This window comes from Silene latifolia, chromosome 8 (genome assembly GCF_048544455.1).
Source record: "Silene latifolia isolate original U9 population chromosome 8, ASM4854445v1, whole genome shotgun sequence".
NCBI classification, from domain to species: Eukaryota; Viridiplantae; Streptophyta; class Magnoliopsida; order Caryophyllales; family Caryophyllaceae; genus Silene; species Silene latifolia.
Window position 1 is genome coordinate 102,230,619 of NC_133533.1, and position 19,611 is coordinate 102,250,229.

General features: G+C 39.3%; 1 protein-coding gene across 1 annotated transcript; it reads left to right on the plus strand.

Moving 5' to 3' along the window:
* Positions 1-5,837: 5,837 nt before the first annotated feature.
* Positions 5,838-13,085, plus strand: LOC141595607 (uncharacterized). Its single transcript, XM_074415570.1, has 4 exons — positions 5,838-5,972; positions 9,543-9,714; positions 12,044-12,847; positions 12,955-13,085. Exons 1-4 carry the CDS (start codon positions 5,838-5,840, stop codon positions 12,987-12,989), a joined length of 1,146 nt encoding a protein of 381 aa, XP_074271671.1. The 3' UTR covers positions 12,990-13,085.
* The last annotated feature ends 6,526 nt before the right edge of the window (positions 13,086-19,611 follow it).

Here is a 19,611-nt window from a genome sequence, read left to right on the forward strand (position 1 = left end):
ACTTTTCTGGCTAACTAACTTCAACCCGTGTTTGTCAGGTCTAAGTCTTCGCTTTTTTGGACTTCATTTTATTTAGGAGCATAACTTTTCTTAAGCGACATAGGAAATGAACTTAGACCTATCAAACAAGTCAATCGAGTCTTGTTCGGGTCGGGTCAATCGGATCCAGATTGTTCGAGTTTGCAAGAATTCGAGCCAAGTCAGGTTCAGATCATTTTCGGGTTGGTTGTTTTCAAGTTATTTGGGGATAAGAATCAGTTTCCGATAACAAACATTCGGGTTGAGTTCAATAACTTCGGGTCAATTTGGGTTTCAGGCTGATTCGGATTCAGGTTCTCAATTCAGGTGCGGGTCGGTTTGGGATTGAGTCAGTTTTTGCCAGGTCTAGCTAAACTTATAGAAAAATGAGTTTCAATTGAATTGAACTAAAACGAGCATACCTTTTTTGAACTGGACTTATAGGAACTGGATTTTTCTGACTTAACTTATAAAGGTTGAACTTACAAGGAGTGACTTTTAAGTTCAACAAAACAAGGCCCAACACTACCCATTATCCAACTTCATAATAACTGGCTCGAAAATGTCTCAAACCCAAAATAAGCCTACCTGATCCGATATGACCTAAACAATGTCAAACTCGAAATGACTTGATAGTTAACCTGACTCGCACCGCATCCAATCGGCCCGTTTTCCAAGTCCACATACAGCTTGACCTATGATTATTTGAATTGGTCTTAGTTCTAGCATGTTGGGGATTTGGGTTTATTATATGCATGAGCATAGTCGTATCGGAATTATACTTGGGTAGTATGAAATTGGTCGATTGGAACTTGATTCGTTATATTGTGTTTGTTTCAATTTTGGGTGGTATGACATTAAATTTAATTAAAGTCGCATAATTTTAAAATACAATATTTAACATATTACTATAAATCATAAATAAAGATTTATCAAATAATTATATAAAATATTTCATTTACTACAAGCCTTTATTTTTTTTTTATTTTTTTTTTATAATTGATATTCATAGAAATCAATTTTCTCATGGGTTTAAAATATGGGTATAAAACTTTTGTGTTTTGTCAAACAAACACATAATATTAGTTTAGTTCATTCTAAAGTCCTGTTCTTTTCGATAAAAAGAGCGGAACTAAAATTAACTGGACTGAATTGAATTAAACTGAATGGAGCTGAACATAATTTAAGTAAGAGTTAATTGGAAAGAGATGAACTGAACAGAATAAATCCGAACTGAATTAAAATAAGCTGAAATTAAGTCCAAAAGAACAAGGCCTAAACATATATCTTATACTTTCGTTAAGTATACTTTTGTTAAGTGAACCAAACACTTAGGGGCGTTTGGTTCAATAGATCGGAATGGATTGAAATGGAATGAGATGCCACGAGGGAATAGATTTAGAACCTCATACATGTTAATTATTGTTTGGTTCACTCTAGAATTGTATAGATGGGGAATGGAGTTAGAAATTTAAGGAGGAGATGAATATGAGATTCTAAGAGGTTAATGAATTTTAATTTCATTTCAAAATGTCTTAACTAAACACTAAAATGACTAGAATTTATTCTAAACCTCCTAACCAAATACCCTTGGTATGGGCTGAATGAGGCCGTTATTCATAAAATATTATTATGGATAATGAGCTGCTTTGTTAAATGTCGTTAGGGGTATGTTTGGGTGAGAATAATGCCCTATTGGGCTGAACGGGGCTTGTGTAAGTACATAGGTTTAGAAATTGGGTCAAATTTAAGTCTACTAGTCTAGTATATGCAGGTTTGACTGAATATAAATATTTTCGCTTTGACTAATAAAACGATCCAAGCATATGTTGCTAACTTAATAATATTACGGAGTATATGAATAAATTGAATACTTGGAAATGTTTGGGAGCATTTGTTAAAGAAAAGTGAGTTTAATTCCATATATAAAAGTTTGTATTGTTGGCAGTGATGCATTGAAAAGCAACAAAGTCAGTTTTGTTGTGAGAGTTTGTCCCACATCGGTGGGAAACTCCTCTTTTGTGATGTTTATATTGCTACCAATGACTAATGGGTTAAGAGATTGGTCCATGGAGGATTTTGTGGTGAGTGATGGGCCTGTGGGTATGGGCCCAAACACACGTCCGGCCTGGTCCGGCTCGAGCTTGAGCTTGAGCTCGGGTTTGGGTAGAGTACCTGCGGTGCAGGCCAAAGGGGCCCCATTTGACCTCTGAATTATGTGGAGCAGTTTTTGCTCATCTGTTGCTCTATTTTTGCCATAAATAGAGCAACTCATCTCCAGTTTATATACATCGAAATCACTCTTCTCCTCTCTTTTTCTCTGTTGTTCAATTCTAATAAATTTCTGGGTACTGTTTATAATATCGTTCCAAGTCCATGGAGGATTTTGTGGTGAGTGATGGGCCTGTGGGTATGGGCCTAAACACACGTCCGGCCTGGTCCGGCTCGAGCTTGAGCTTGAGCTCGGGTTTGGGTAGAGTACCTGCGGTGCAGGCCAAAGGGGCCCCATTTGACCTCTGAATTATGTGGAGCAGTTTTTGCTCATCTGTTGCTCTATTTTTGCCATAAATAGAGCAACTCATCTCCAGTTTATATACATCGAAATCACTCTTCTCCTCTCTTTTTCTCTGTTGTTCAATTCTAATAAATTTAAGTCTGGGTACTGTTTATAATATCGTTCCAAGTCTCACTCCGTTAAGTGGGCGGCTGCGTGGAGACTATAGTGTTATCCTTGGGGAACTACCGCACTAGGCGATCGCCACCACGGTCGTTAGGGCAAATAGTTTTCAAGGCGTGGCTTCTACCACGGCACTACTTATTATTGTGATTGAATTTACGATCGCTTCTATTAAATGCCTGGTATTTCTACTCTCCTCAGTTCTTCTGCAATTATTTTTCCTACAATTTGAAAACTATTTACATTCTTGCTGTAACCATGTCTGTCATTTCGAAAATTGTTCATGGAGGATTTTGTGGTGAGTGATGGGCCTGTGGGTATGGGCCCAAACACACGTCCGGCTTGGTCCGGCTCGAGCTTGAGCTTGAGCTCGGGTTTGGGTAGAGTACCTGCGGTGCAGGCCAAAGGCCCCATTTGACCTCTGAATTATGTGGAGCAGTTTTTGCTCATCTGTTGCTCTATTTTTGCCATAAATAGAGCAACTCATCTCCAGTTTATATACATCGAAATCACTCTTCTCCTCTCTTTTTCTCTGTTGTTCAATTCTAATAAATTTAAGTCTTGTTTATAATATCGTTCCAAGTCTCACGATTCGAGTGGGCGAAAGCTGCGTGGAGACTATAGTGTTATCCTTGGGAACTACCGGCACTAGGCGATCGCCACCACGGTCGTACCGGGCAAATAGTTTTCAAGGCAGTGGCTTCTACCACGGCACTACTTATTATTGTGATTCGAATTTCTGATCGCTTCTATTCGTCTGGTATTTCTACTCTCCTCTGGTTACTGCAATTATTTTTCCTACAATTTGAAAACTATTTCTGTTGCTGTAACCATGTCTGTCATTTCGAAAATTGTTCATGGAGGATTTTGTGGTGAGTGATGGGCCTGTGGGTATGGGCCCAAACACACGTCCGGCTTGGTCCGGCTCGAGCTTGAGCTTGAGCTCGGGTTTGGGTAGAGTACCTGCGGTGCAGGCCAAAGGCCCCATTTGACCTCTGAATTATGTGGAGCAGTTTTTGCTCATCTGTTGCTCTATTTTTGCCATAAATAGAGCAACTCATCTCCAGTTTATATACATCGAAATCACTCTTCTCCTCTCTTTTTCTCTGTTGTTCAATTCTAATAAATTTAAGTCTTGTTTATAATATCGTTCCAAGTCTCACGAGTTCCGAGTGGGCGAAAGCTGCGTGGAGACTATAGTGTTATCCTGGGGAACTACCGACACTAGGCGATCGCCACCACGGTCGTGGGCAAATAGTTTTCAAGGCGTGGCTTCTACCACGGCACTACTTATTATTGTGATTCGAATTTCTGATCGCTTCTATTAAGTGGTATTTCTACTCTCCTCCAGTTCTTTGCAATTATTTTTCCTACAATTTGAAAACTATTTACATTCTTTGTAACCATGTCTGTCATTTCGAAAATTGTTCCTGAATTGGCGAATCTGGAGTCGTTAGATGGTCATAATTATAAGCGTTGGTCCCAGAAATTATTGATGTATTTTGAGCAGTTAGAAATTGATTATGTTTTATTTATTGACCCGCCTAAACCTATCACACCTACTGATGTTGAGACGACCCCTCCTGCTGCTAAAGATGTTAAGTCCAATGAAGAGGATATTGCAAAATTTGTCAAGGACAACAAAACTGCTAGGTGGCACATTTTGAATAATATGACAAACACCCTGTTCGACTTATTTGTTGTGAATAAGTCTGCTAAGTTTATTTGGGAGTCTTTAGAAACTAAGTATGGGGGAAAAAGAAGTATGTTGTGGGAAAATGGTTGGGATTTCAAATGGCTGGCGGGAAACCTATCATGGATCAAGTCCATGTCTATGAAAACCTATGTGCTGATGTTGTGAATGAAGGCATGAAACTTGATGATATCTTTATAGCTAATGTTCTGCTAGATAAATTCCCTCCCTCCTGGTCTCATTACCGAAACCAACTTAAGCACAAAAAGAAAGACCTCTCTTTTTGCTCATCTGTTGCTCTATTTTTGCTATAAATAAAGCAACTCATCTCCAGTTTATATACATCGAAATCACTCTTCTCCTCTCTTTTTCTCTGTTGTTCAATTCTAATAAATTTCTAGGTACTGTTTATAATATCGTTCCAAGTCTCACAGATCCGAGTGGGCGAAACTGCGTGGAGACTATAGTGTTATCCTTGGGGAACTACCGGCACTAGCTGATCGCCACCACGGTCGTACCGGGCAAATAGTTTTCAAGGCAGTGGCTTCTACCACGGCACTACTTATTATTGTGATTCGAATTTCTGATCGCTTCTATTCGTCTGGTATTTCTACTCTCCTCTGGTTACTACAATTATTTTTCCTACAATTTGAAAACTATTTCTGTTGCTGTAACCATGTCTGTCATTTCGAAAATTGTTCCTGAATTGGCGAATCTGGAGTCGTTAGATGGTCATAATTATAAGCGTTGGTCCCAGAAATTATTGATGTATTTTGAGCAGTTAGAAATTGATTATGTTTTATTTATTGACCCGCCTAAACCTATCACCCTTACTGATGTTGAGACGACCCCTCCTGCTGCTAAAGATGTTAAGTCCAATGAAGAGGATATTGCAAAATTTGTCAAGGACAACAAAACTGCTAGGTGGCACATTTTGAATAATATGACAAACACCCTGTTCGACTTATTTGCAGACTTTTGGGAGTCTTTAGAAACTAAGTATGGGGCTGATGATGCGGGGAAAAAGAAGTATGTTGTGGGAAAATGGTTGGGATTTCAAATGGCTGACGGGAAACCTATCATGGATCAAGTCCATGTCTATGAAAACCTACGTGCTGATGTTGTGAATGAAGGCATGAAACTTGATGATATCTTTATAGCTAATGTTCTGCTAGAGAAATTCCCTCCCTCCTGGTCTCATTACCGAAACCAACTTAAGCACAAAAAGAAAGACCTGTCCCTTAAAGAACTTATAGGACATATGAGGACCGAGGAGGCTAATCGCCTCAAAGACCTTCCCGCTAGTCAATCGTGATTTGATTCTCTTTATTCTTTCTTTGTTAAAGCTAATCTGGTTGAGTCCGGTGGTCCGTCTAATCTTTGAGAAATATAAGGGTAAGGGTAAGGCCAAGGTTGGTCAGGGTAAGAACCAGGGTCCTGCTAAGAAGAATGGTCCAGGGAAGCATACCAAACCGGTTCCTAAGATCCAGAAAGCTGCTAAGGGTTCTATTGTCTGCTATGTCTGTGGAAAACTTGGGCACAAAGCCTACCAATGTTCGAGAAGAAATCTGCTTTGAGGCCAATGTTCTTTGTTGATGATGTTATTGCAATTTGTGGTTGTGGAAGCTAATATGGTGGGTAATGTTGTTGAATGGGTCTTGATATCGGAGCTTCGAGACACCTCTGTCTGCCGATAGGGGTTTATTTTTGAGTTCGAGGAAGTTCTTTGATGGGGAATGCGTCTACATGGGTAATTCTTCATCTGCAAAGATCACAAGCAAAGGCAAGATCTTTCTCAAACTCACCTCGGGGAAAACACTTGCTCTCAGTAATGTTTTATTTGTACCCTCATTGCGTCGAAACTTTGTGTCTGGTGTCTTGTTAAACAAAGCTGGTTTGAAACTTGTTTTTGAGGCTGACAAGGTGGTAATGTTGCGTAATGGGGAATTTGTGGGCAAGGGTTATCTTTCTGGGGGTCTTTTTGTATTAAACACTGATTCTGCTATTAATAATATTGCATCTTCTTCTGCTTATATCGTTGAGTCTATTGATGTTTGGCATGGTAGGTTAGGTCATGTGAATGTGGATTACATTAAAAAACTTAGAACTATGAGTTTAATTCCGAGTTTGACGAGTCAAGAATTCTCTAAATGTGCTAGCTGTGTTGAGGCTAAGTTTACAAAGAAGCCTAGTAAACCTGTGACTACTAGGAACACGAGTCTTCTTGAGTTAATTCACACCGACCTAGCTGACTTCAAAAATGTTGCAAGTAGAGGTGGCAAGAATTATTATGTTACGTTTATAGATGACTGTTCTAGATACACCCGTGTCTATTTGCTTAAAACTAAAGATGAAGCAGAACAATCTTTTATAAACTTTAAGAATGAAGTTGAGAACCAACTTGACAGAAAAATTAAAAGGGTTAGGTCTGATAGAGGCGGTGAGTATAAATCCAGTTATCTAGCTGACTTTTGTGCTGCAAACGGTTTAATACATGAGACTAGTCCACCTTACTTACCCCAATCCAATGGTGTAGCTGAACGTAAAAATAGAACCTTAAAAGAAATGATGAATGCTATGCTTTTAAGTTCTGGCCTATCTGACGATATGTGGGGAGAAGCAATTCTTTCAGCTTGTCACATTTTTAACCGTGTACCTCATAAGAAAATTGACAAGACACCCTACGAGATTTGGAAGGGCTATCCTCCTAACCTGAGCTTCCTTAGGGTATGGGGGTGTTTGGCTAAAGTGGGTTTACCTGATTTTAGGAGACCTACCGTTGGACCCAAGACCTATGATTGTGTGTTTATAGATTATGCTCAAAATAGCTCTGCTTATAGATTTATGTCTTTAAGTGACCGCTCTATATCTGAGGCTAGAGATGTAGAATTTTTTGAGCATGTTTTTCCTTTTCAGAAAACTGTTGTACCATCTCCTAGTTTATCTGTTGCATCTCCTGATTTGTCTTCACATGCTAGTGCTAGCACTTCTATTGATGTTTCTGCTGAACCTAGAAGAAGTAAAAGACCTAGATGCCCAAGGAACTTTGGTGATGATTATGATACAACTATGTTTATGCGAACTTGGATACACTTGTTTGTGCTAGTGATGAGTTTGTTTCGGGTTTTTAATAGAAGATGACCCAAAAACCTATAGTGAGGCAATGAAATCCATTGATGCTAATTTTTGGAAAGATGCTATTAAAAGTGAACTTGACTCTATTGTGTCAAATCAGACTTGGGAGTTGACTGATTTACCTAAAGGTAGTAAACCCATTACGAGTAAATGGATCTTTAAAAAGAAAATGAGACCTGACGGTACAATAGAGAGGTTCAAAGCTATACTTGTAGTTAGAGGCTTTACACAAAAGAAGGGTATTGATTATTTTGATACTTACTCTCATGTGACCAAAATTTCGACTATTAGGACTCTTATCGCCTTATTTGCTATTCATAACCTTGTTATACATCGGATGGATGTTAAACTGTCTTTTTGAATGGTGAACTAAGGGAAGAGATCTATATGTCTCAACCTGAAGGTTTTGTGATTGAGGGTCAAGAGAGTAAAGTGTGTAAACTGAACAAGTCACTTTATGGACTGAAACAAGCACCTAAATAGTGGTATGAGAAATTTAACAACACTTTGATAAATAATGGGTATGTGGTTAACAATTCTGATTCATGTGTTTATTAAAAAATGATGGGATCTGATTGTGTAATTATATGCCTATATGTTGATGACATGTTAATACTTGGTAATAATTTGGAGGTCATAATTAGAACAAAAGTTTTTTTGTCATCACAATTTAAGATGAAGGACTTAGGGAGGCGATGTGATCCTAGGAGTTAAGGTCATCCGAAACCCCAATGGAATCTGTCTAAGTCAATCTCATTATGTTGAAAAAGTGTTGAGAAAGTTTAACTGCTTTGATGATGTGCCTGCTAGAACACCTTATGATCCTAGTGTACACTTGTGTAAAAACTTGGGCAAGAGTGTTTCCCAAGAAGAGTATGCTAAAATCCTAGGTAGTGTGATGTTTTTAATGAACTGTACTCGACCAGATATTGCTTATGCAGTTAGTAGACTGAGTCGTTATACACATAACCCTAGTAATGAACACTGGACTACTCTTCGTCGTTTACTAAAATACCTAAAAGGAACAGTTGACTTATGTTTGCATTATAGTAAATTTCTTGCTGTGTTAGAGGGATATTGTGATGCGAACGGCGGGTTAACGATAACGATGAGATGCATTCTACTAGTGGTTATGTCTTTACCATGGGTGGAGGTGCTATATCGTGGAAGTCTTCTAAACAAACTTGTATCGCACGCTCTACCATGGAATCTGAGTTCATAGCTCTTGAGTTGGCGGGATAAGAGGTGAATGGTTGAGAAACCTTTTAGCTGATATACCAGTATGGGGCGGACGGCTAACACCGGTCTCCCTGCACTGTGACTCGCAGGCTGCTATTGGTGTTGCAAAGAATAATGTCTACAATTCAATGAAGAGACACATTCGAATAAGGCACGCTGCAATTAGACAACTCCAAGACAACGGAGTGATTGCTTTGGACTATTTGAAGTCTGAAAACAATCTTGCTGATCCCTTTACTAAAGGGCTGGCTAGGAGACTAGTCATTGATACGTCGAGGGGAATGGGGCTTAAGTCCTTAGGTCAAGAGTGAGACTTGACGAGGTCTAAAGCTTCTATTCCTATGGCGTTGTATGATTCATAGCCTTTATGGTGGTGCTTTTGAGACGCACTTGATGAATCATACACCAGGTTGGACCTTGGTCCTTAATGACTCATGTGAGAAGTGCTATTGAGAAGCACTTGAGTCACCCATGTAGGTGTAACGATCATTAGACTATGAGAAGTCTTCTGAACACATCTATTAGTACCGAGGTAAACGCATAATTGTAAAAGAGCGCGTTGCACTTTCGCGGAACGATCTTAATCTGAAGGTATGATATGTGTTGTGGGGGGTATCGACCGAAGCTCAGCTAGGAATTCAAATCGCAAGATATTCTCTCGCTGTAAGTAAGTTGTTTCCTCATTGCACTAAAGTATCAATTCAAATCAAAAGATATTGATACCTAAGTATCCAATCCTTCTTTTACCCAGTTTTTCTTAGTTCTTTTCTTCACCATCAGTGGGAGATTGTTGGCAGTGATGCATTGAAAAGCAACAAAGTCATTTTTGTTGTGAGAGTTTGTCCCACATCGGTGGGAAACTCCTCTTTTGTGATGTTTATATTGCTACCAATGACTGATGGGTTAAGAGATTGGTCCAACGAGGCTTTTGTGGTGAGTGTTGGGCCTGTGGGTATGGGCCCAAACACACACGCGCGCGCGCGCCGGCCTGGCCCGGCTCGAGCTCGGGCTCGGGTTTGGGTAGAGCACCTGCGGTGTGGGCCAAAGGCCCCATTTTACCGTTTTGGGCTTTTGAGTGGGAAGTGGGCTGTGTAACCAACTATTATGAGAATCAGTCCAATAAGACTGTTAGTGGGCGTATAAGGAGCTGATTATTCTCCACTAATCACGTCTTTTGACCTCTGATTATGCGGAGCAGTTTTTGCTCATCTGTTGCTCTATTTTTGCTATAAATAGAGCAACTCATCTCCAGTTTATATACATCGAAATCACTCTTCTCCTCTCTTTTTCTCTGTTGTTCAATTCTAATAAATTTTTGGGTACTGTTTATAATATCGTTCCAAGTCTCACAGTTCCGAGTGGGCGAAACTGCGTGGAGACTATAGTGTTATCCTTGGGGAACTACCGGTGTTAGACTTTTATTTATATTAAGTAAATAATATTAATTATATTACTAATTCAGTTAATCAAAGTCTAATTATATGGCCCATTTAATCTGGCAGTCAAAACCATGACAAAAACTGCCCTATTTTGTCTCCCTTACTTCAGTTGACCACCACTCCACTCTCCATGTTTATGCAACTGATTTTTGATGGAAAAATCAGTATAAATACATCATAATTTATGATTGACACGGTCACCAAACCTACTATCCCTTAAGAAAATATACACCATCTAAATCAGTGAGAAGGAGGGTTCGGAACCGAAATCAGAGAAAGAAGAGACAGACGTGCGGACACACAGACGAGTTATCGGAAAGACGGAAACGGGTTTATTTCTTTATTCGGGTTTAGAAGCTGTTCAGGAATACCGATAAGCAATGGCTGGAGGTTTTAATTCTCGATCTATTTATTTATCGCTTCCGCAATTTAGTTTATTGTATGTTTATTTAAGTAATTAAACATGCATATAGAAGATTAAATATCTTACATTTGGTATCAGAGCGAGAAATCGCCTCTGTCTTGCTTGTTGTTTTTCCGTCGATTGAAATGTGATGATTTGACGTTCTCGTTTTTCTGTCGGATTCTAGGATTTCTTCTGATAATCGTTTATTGCCTTGTTTGTTTGTAATGAGTTTCCGTCTTTATCATTAAAATCTGGAAAAATTTTGTGTTCATGTCTGTTCTGGGTTTTTTTTGGTTTTAACGGAGGTAAGGGATGAAGGTTTTTCCCTTTTATGTCGTCTGTTTTGTTTCTGTTTTGTTTTGAAGAAACGCTTATATTGTGTTGTAAAGTGCACTGCTGGATACTTGATGTCTATAAAGTATAAACCAAGAGTCATATATAAAGAAGTATTTTTATAATAATAGTGTATGCTTTATAAATCTACAGTACTCGCATGTCTCGCATGTGCTCTCTGCAACATGTTTTGTTGGTTTGTTATTACCTTTTAAACTTGTGACTTTGACTTCACATTTATTGATTTTTGCGCACTGCATATGGTTCTCTACTGTGCCAATTTTTGTTGCTTTATAATTGTGTGGCTATACTTTGTGATGTACCCCACTACCTTTTTACTTTTTACTTAAGGTAGGAATATGAAGTTGACTTATATTGAGTAATACTCATTTGTGTTTCTTTAGAGATCTTTTCTTTGGACAATAACTATTCATTACTTTGGTATGTATTTTACGAGAACTTGTGGTTTTTGGTCAATTTATAAACCTTCTGCACAATTAAATAAAGTAGAGAAAGTGGTACTTCTTTTTATATTTTATGGTCCATGTCTATTTATTATTGTCAGGCATGCTTAATATGTCTTGTATATACACTATGATTTTGGGTGTATTTGCTTATATTCAGTTCACATGTCGACCATGTTTATGCCTTCCTCCTTCAGTATCCTATATATATTAAGTCTTGTTATATAGATTAAAGTTTTTTAAATGTCAAGTGATTTTAAATTTATTAGTTAGGGAGTAGCCACAGCATCTCTAATTGATTAAATTTTATACGAAATCGCATGTGAAAACTAGACATTTTATTGTAATTAATTGTACGTAATGCGATGAGACTTACCCACAGGAATCTTATTATATTTGTATAATTAATTAGGATGTTATATTGAATTATGTTTCTTAATATACCCACAGGAGTTGAGAAATGAATATAATTTGATAGTTTCATCATAAAGTTTAATTTTTTATGCATCTAATTTGAGTAGACTTTAGCCCACAGGCAAGTTTATGTCACTAGATTTATATGAGCATAATTTACATTGGTAAGTTGTGATAAAGTTAAGTCTCATTTTTGTTACTAAGCATGTAATTTAAAATTTGCAGCAAGTTTACCTGGAAGTTCCTATGATATCAAAATAGACGTTCCTGAATTAACTGGTGATAATTTTAAGGTGTGGAAGGAAAGAGTTCTATTGCATTTAGGATTCACGCGTTTTGATTATGCTATACAACATGATGAACCGGCTAAGATAAAGGAAACTAGCACACCAGATGAAGTAGATCATCGTGAAAAGTGGGAGAAATCAAACTATATTTGCACTATGTTCATAAAGACAAAATTGTGTGCTAGTATCCGAGGTTCCGTCGAGCAGCATACTAAAGTCCGAGACCTTATTAAAGCAATAGATGAGCAGTTCGAAACTTCTGATAAGGCTCTGGAAAGCACCTTAATTATGAAATTTACTTCTTTGAAGCTCAATGCCACTAATGGAGTGCGTGATTTCATCATGCGCATGAGGGATATTGCAGCCCAACTTAAGGTATTGGAAGTTACTATGTCTGACTCTTTCCCGGTACATTTCATTTTGTGTTCTCTCCCAGAAAAATATGCCCCATTTAAGATCTCTTACAATACACATAAGGATAAATGGTATCTTAATGAATTAATGACCATGTGTGTTCAAGAGGAGGGGAGGTTGTTGTTGGAGGAGGGCGAAAAGGTGAACCTAACCACTAGTACTAATAAAGAATCATCTAGTGCTAAGAAAGGTCACCATAAGGATAAGGGAAAGGGTAAGATATCTGTTGAGCCGACCATTAAGAAGGAGTCATCATGTTTCTTCTGTAAAAAGAAGGGACATATGAAGAAAGACTGCATAAAGTTCACGGCTTGGCTTAAAAAGAAAGGTAATTTTCATGCGTTTGTTTGTTATGAATATAATATGGTTAATATTATTCATAATACTTGGTGGATTGACTCTGGTACTACAATCCATGTTTCGAATACCTTGCAGGGTATGACAAACCTGCGGAAACCAGTGGCAAGTGAAAGCTCTATCTATTCAGGAAACCAGATAGGCTCGAACGTGGAGGTCGTAGGGACATGCAGTTTAGTTTTGAGTAGTGGTTTTGTTTTGGTTTTGGAAAAGACATTTTATGTTCCGAATTTTGCTCGGAATTTAATTTCAGTTTCAAGGCTTGTACCGTTTGGATTTACCTTTAATTTTTCGAATTCTGGTTTCAGTATTTACAGAAATTCTAAAGTTATTGGTTATGGTATTTTGTCTGTGTGGACAGCGGGCCGCCCACGGGGGCGCTTGGTGAAGGTCGGAAAAACAAGCGTTTGCATTTTGTAAGGAGTCGCCACCAATTTTTATGGGAAATTGGAACCGTTCGAATACCTCGTGTCATGTCAAGACACAAAGTAGTGACATGAACACTAAGCAATCGTTACCCTTAGCATTCTATGTCTAGAATGACTCTCGTGGATGCCAATGAACACGGGTGCTCACGGAGATCTGGAGTAAGGGGTGAGGGTACGTATTAGGAAGCTCTTTTGATCGAACACCTAATCCCGCCCGCCTCGATATCGGCCTCTACTAATGATTAGGGAAGTTATTCGTACTTGATATATCGTCGGCTATATGCATGCAATGCAACATCCAAGTTTTAATCCTAGCATGTGAGAATTAACTAAGTCGGTTGACACGTAATTTGGCATACAATTGGGTCGAAGTTGGATTTAATGTTGATTTACATATGGAAACATACAAACAATAAAAGTAATACAATAACTATAAATTACAATAATGGAAATTACATTAATTACATCGAGATAGGCGATTTATGTCGAAAATACCTTTAAAACGGATAATTTGAGAAAACGAATAAAAGAATGAAATAAAATAACGAACAGGCATTAGCGTGATATTACGGATAATAGTCAGTTAATACATAGACTAATTAAACTAGGTCAAGGCAGAAACGGAGTTCAGGGACAGAAATAATCCTGGAACAGCGCAAGAGAGAGACGCGCCCCCTCGGAAGAGGCGCGGCGATTCTTGCGTCTGTTCCAAGGGTGAGTTCTGGCTGTGAAGCCGGAACTGCAAATCGTTAATGTTAATTGTTAATTTTAAGGATCGATTAAATTATTTGACTCGGATGGAAGTGATTAACAGGTTAATTACATGTCAATGATGGTCATGAAGGCGATAAACATGGATGAGACGATGCAAACTGATTAATTACTAATTAATTACATGGAAGAATGATGAAAACATTAATGAGTCCTCTATTGAAATAAGTCAATTAGGGTAAATATGACGGATATACAACGAATATGCGAAGAACATACGAATAAACAGATGAAAACTATATCAATGAGGAATTCCAGAAACTCAATATGAACAAATCGAATCTCTAAAATCCGGGTTTGAATTTAATGACGAAAACCCGTAAATATGAATTATTTAGGATTTAAGCCAGATTTGAGACAATTAAAACATATTAATGAATGATGAATTATGCGATACAATATACATGTGATTATCAGTGACGATTATATCAAAGAATTATCGGACGAACAAATAACAAATAAAAAGAAACGAATTACAGAGGACGAGGAAGAAGAAAAGAAGCGAGAAGCTCGGCGGCCCCTCACGAAGAGGCGCGGCGGGGATCTGCGCTCCTTCGAAGAGGCGCGGCGATTCTTGCGTCTTTTCTCGACGTGTCTCATCGGAAATCCGTAAAAACAGAGTTTTAAAGCACGGTTTTAGAAATCGGTTTTAATGGTGTTTTCGACATAAATCTTACAATGGTGATGCGATAAAGTAAATATGATAAATAAAAGAGGATTATGCACCCTCAGACTTACATGTTGACGAAACGAGAAGGACTAAGAATATCGATTAGTGAATGCTCGACGCGAATGCAAGGAAAGTGCCCTCGTAAGAGGAAAACGATTGATTAATTTAAGTTGATTATTGGTGTAGTTGGTCAAATTGGTCGGTCATGCAACGGAGAGGCTGGTACCCGGAAAGATCCGAGCTTACGTGGTCGGAAGTCTAAGCACGTAGGCGCCAATTAGTAAGAACGAAGTCTAGAATGGAAAGGGAGAAGAGAAGGGCGGACACTCGCATGAGAAATATGAGGAACGAAAGCTCCTATTTATACTAATCACGTGAAGGAATAGGGTTTCGGAGACTCTTTGGAAGTGAATCTCGGAAAGATATAAAAAAGATACGTGGAACATGCAAAGAAGGGCCTGGGAAGAGGCGCAGCAGCCACTGCGTCCCTTGGAAGAGGCGCAGCACCTGCTGCGTCTATTCCCAGGAGGTTTCCTCCTGCTGAAGAAAGATCTCCGTGTGGGTTAATATCCGTATACTACCCTTTAATTGCAGGACTATAACGTAAATTTAAACATGCAATTTATAGTCATAAAACGAAAAACATAATGAAATGATTAATGTATAGAAATCAACCTCGGGTCCTTTGATGCACGGCGTAAAGAACAGAAATCAAACCAGATTCCCTCCTAATTGTTGCACCCAAGACCTTGTCCGAGATATGCCCTTGTGCTAGATGGTGTTCTCCGATTGCTTTGCAATATTGGGAGAAGCGATGTGTGTTTTTCTTTCGAGATGAGAGATCTCGGGTTTTCGAGAGGAGAATGCTCTTCCAAACCCTAATTTTGTTTCAAATGATGATTAGGTCAGAAGGGAGGAGAAGCTCTCCCTTTTGATCCCTCTCACTCAAGCAAAACCGAGACCCACACAGGGAAGTGGGCTTCCACTTCCTCTTGGTTTTAACTTGTGGTCCGGTTCATTAAATTCCAAATGTATATGACGCGGTCTGATTATAAACTGTTATCGGTTATCGGAAATTAAGGCATCAGCTAATAATACGGGTTAGCTGAATTATTAATACGTGTCCGACAAAACAGTATTGTATAATTTATTCAATATACATTAATTAAATATAAAACGCTTATATTTAATTTTACGAATTAACTGGTTAATTCGCCTTAACTCATGATATTTAATCCGTATTAAATATAATATCTCAACATCACATTTTGACTAATTACTAGTCAAATAACTCGGACTAACTGGTTAGTCAATTTTGGCATCTACATGACAGTATTTTCATACCGTCACATCTCTCGAACGTATCCTATAGGTGTGACTTTTAGGGACCAGTTGATCACCGCCATCTGTATGACAATAACGTCAAACTTATCTAGCAAGCCAACCGTTATTGATAAACGTGGATCAACGGATAATAATACCAAAGTATGCCCTTTGATCCTTTTAGAGGTTTATAAGTCCTTGCACTAAGCGTTAAGGACACCAACCCCAACAAGCTCCCACTTGTCCGTACAAGTGTATGTGCAATGACGTTATCCGCACTAAGCTGGAGGACCAAGCTCCAACAAACTCCCACGTGTCCGAACAAGTGTATGTGCGATAACCGATTCTCATATTCATTTAAAATTTCTCCCACTCAATGTAAAACAATTTGCGAGATCGGATCCACAAAGGTCGTATTTTACAATCGATCGTATCTAGAGTGGTTTCCCGACTAGAGAGTAACTTAAGCGATAAAACGAATCCGTATCCGAGCATGGCCATGCATTTCGATTCTGACTCCTCGAGTGGCCCCGAGAAATATCGAGTACACGATAAAGGCTGAATATTTCCTTCAACTCGACTCCTTCCGATCTAAGCACAACATGAAATGACCCAGAAAAAATCTACTTGGCCCCCTGTTACGGATGACCGTGAGAAAGAAACCAAAGTCACCCAAAATCTGCCGTAGTCTCAAGAGACAGTCGATAGTCAAAGAATCGACTCTTAGGATCACCATGGAAGTCCTATCCACGACCGGGCAGCGAATGTTATAAAACATTTAGGACTCCACGTCGATGTCACAATGGTGTCCTACGAAATATCCGTATAAATCGCCTCTGTGATTGGTCAGTCAACTGGTTGACTTATGGCTCTTTGAACCCACCATCAACCAACGTCACAAAATAATTGCCAGAGTTATCAGCTCATGTGGGCAATTAAGGACAAAAAAAAAATAATGTTTGTTCAGTTCACTTTGTGGTGTTCAAAATTGTCGTACAATTCCACATGAAAAACAAAATATATATATAAAATATCAAAACGATGATGTCGTATAGAGTACAAAGGAGAATGAATCTAATCCATAAAAGAGTACTACAACTCAGGAACACGTTTGATTCCCATGGAATTAACATGCCCTTCATGCTTATCTTGTCGTAATGCTTTAGTGAGAGGATCTGCTATGTTATCATCTGTAGCAATCTTTTCTATCACTACTTCCTTTTGCTCCACGTAATCTCGGATTAGATGAGCTTTCCGTTGTACATGTCTAGACTTGTTGCTAGACTTTGGCTCCTTAGCTTGGAAGATGGCACCACTATTGTCGCAATAGATGGTGATCGGGTCATTCGAACTAGGCACTACAGATAGTCCATGTAAGAATTGACGCATCCATATCGCTTCCTTTGTTGCTTCAGACGCGGCATAGTACTCGGACTCGGTCGTAGAATCTCTTGTAATTTTGTTTGAACTCTTCCGGTGATGCAGCGCCATTAAGAGTAAAAACGAATCCAGATCGAGATTTCGAGTCATCTCGATCCGTTTGGAAGCTAGCATCTGCGTAACCGGTTGCGCATAGCTTTTGAGAGCCTCCATAAGTCAATGCCCAATCTTTAGTCCTCCGGAGGTACTTAAGAATGTTCTTGACAGCCAACCAATGTGGTTCACCTGGTTCTTTGTTGGAATCGACTTGTCATACTCAATGCATATGCCACGTCCGGACGTGTGCATATCATGGCATACATGATTGATCCTATAGCCGAAGCATAAGGAATCCGTGTCATGCGCTCTTTCTCTTCCGGTGTCTCGGTGCCCGAGACTTGCTTAAATGCACCCCCGGAGCCATCGGAAGGAACCCCTTCTTGGAGTTGGTCATGCTGAATCTCTCTAGGACTTTGTCTATGTAAGACTCTCGATCGAGAGATAACATCCGTCGTGATCTATCTCGATAGATACGGATGCCTAGAATTCTCTGTGCCTCTCCCAGATCTTTCATCTGGAAATGGTTTTTCAACCATACTTTCACCGAAGATAAGAGAGGTATGTCATTCCCAATCAGGAGTATGTCGTCAACATACAATATTAGGAAGACAATCTTGCTCCCACTCGACTTGATATATAGACATGGTTCCTCGACCGATCGAGTAAATCCATTCTCTTTTATCACTTGGTCGAAGCGATGATTCCAACTCCGAGATGCTTGCTTAAGTCCATAAATGGAACGCTTAAGTTTGCATACTTTCTTAGGATGTACTGGATCGATGAAACCTTCGGGTTGTACCATGTACAACTCTTCCTCCAAAAAGCCGTTTAGGAAGGCGGTTTTCACGTCCATTTGCCAAATTTCATAGTCATGAAAAGCGGCAATCGCTAAGATAATCCGAATGGAACGCAGCATAACTACGGGTGCAAAAATCTCATCGTAGTGCAAACCTGGCACTTGGGTGAAACCTTTAGCAACTAGTCGTGCTTTGTAGATGTCTTGTTGACCTTCCACAGAATGCTTTATCTTGTAAAGCCATTTGCATTGAAGGGGACGAACCTTAGCAGGTAAGTCAACAAGATCCCACACGTTGTTCTCATACATGGAGTCCATCTCGGATTGCATGGCCTCAAGCCATAGCTTTGAGTCAGAACTAGTCATGGCACCTTTATAGGTTGAGGGTTCACTACTCGTTAAGAGTAGAATGTCATCTATGTCATGTTCCTCGACCATACCAATGTATCTGTCCGGAGGAATAGAGACTCTACCCGACCTCCTAGGTTCCTCAGGAATATTCACCGCAGCCGGGATTGAAGGAATCGGTTCCTCCAATAGTTGCTCGGTACTTGGTTCTGGAATCTCCGACAGGTCGAAGGTTCTATCACTCTTTGCATTCTCGAGAAATTCCTTCTCTAAGAATGTCGCACTAGCCGCAACAAAAACGCGTTGTTCGGTTGGCGAATAGAAGTAATGACCAAGTGTTCCTTTAGGATAACCTATAAAGTATGTCTTGACCGATCGCGGGCCGAGCTTATCCTCGTGTCTCCACTTGACATAAGCCTCGCAGCCCCAAACCCGTATAAAGGACAAGTTAGGGACCGTTCCCTTCCATAGTTCATATGAAGTCTTGTCATGACTTTAGACGGACTTGGTTAAGTATTAGAGCGGGCGACATAAGAGCATAACCCCATAATGAATCGGGTAAAACCGTGTGACTCATCATGGATCGAACCATATCAAGTAGTGTTCGATTTCTCCGTTCGGAAACACCATTCAACCGAGGTGTTCCGGTGGAGTTAAGCGTAGGGCAATCCCACAATCCTTTAGGTGTTGATCAAACTCGTGAGAAAGATACTCGCCACCACGATCCGAACGCAGTGTTTTTATCTTTCTACCCAATAGGTTCTGTACCCTATTTTGGTATTCCTTGAATTTCTCAAAGGATTCACTTTTGTGCTTCATTAAGTAGACATAGCCATATCTACTCAAATCGTCCGTGAAAGTGATGAAATACCTATAGCCTTCTCGTGCGGTGATTGACATAGGACCACATACATCCGTGT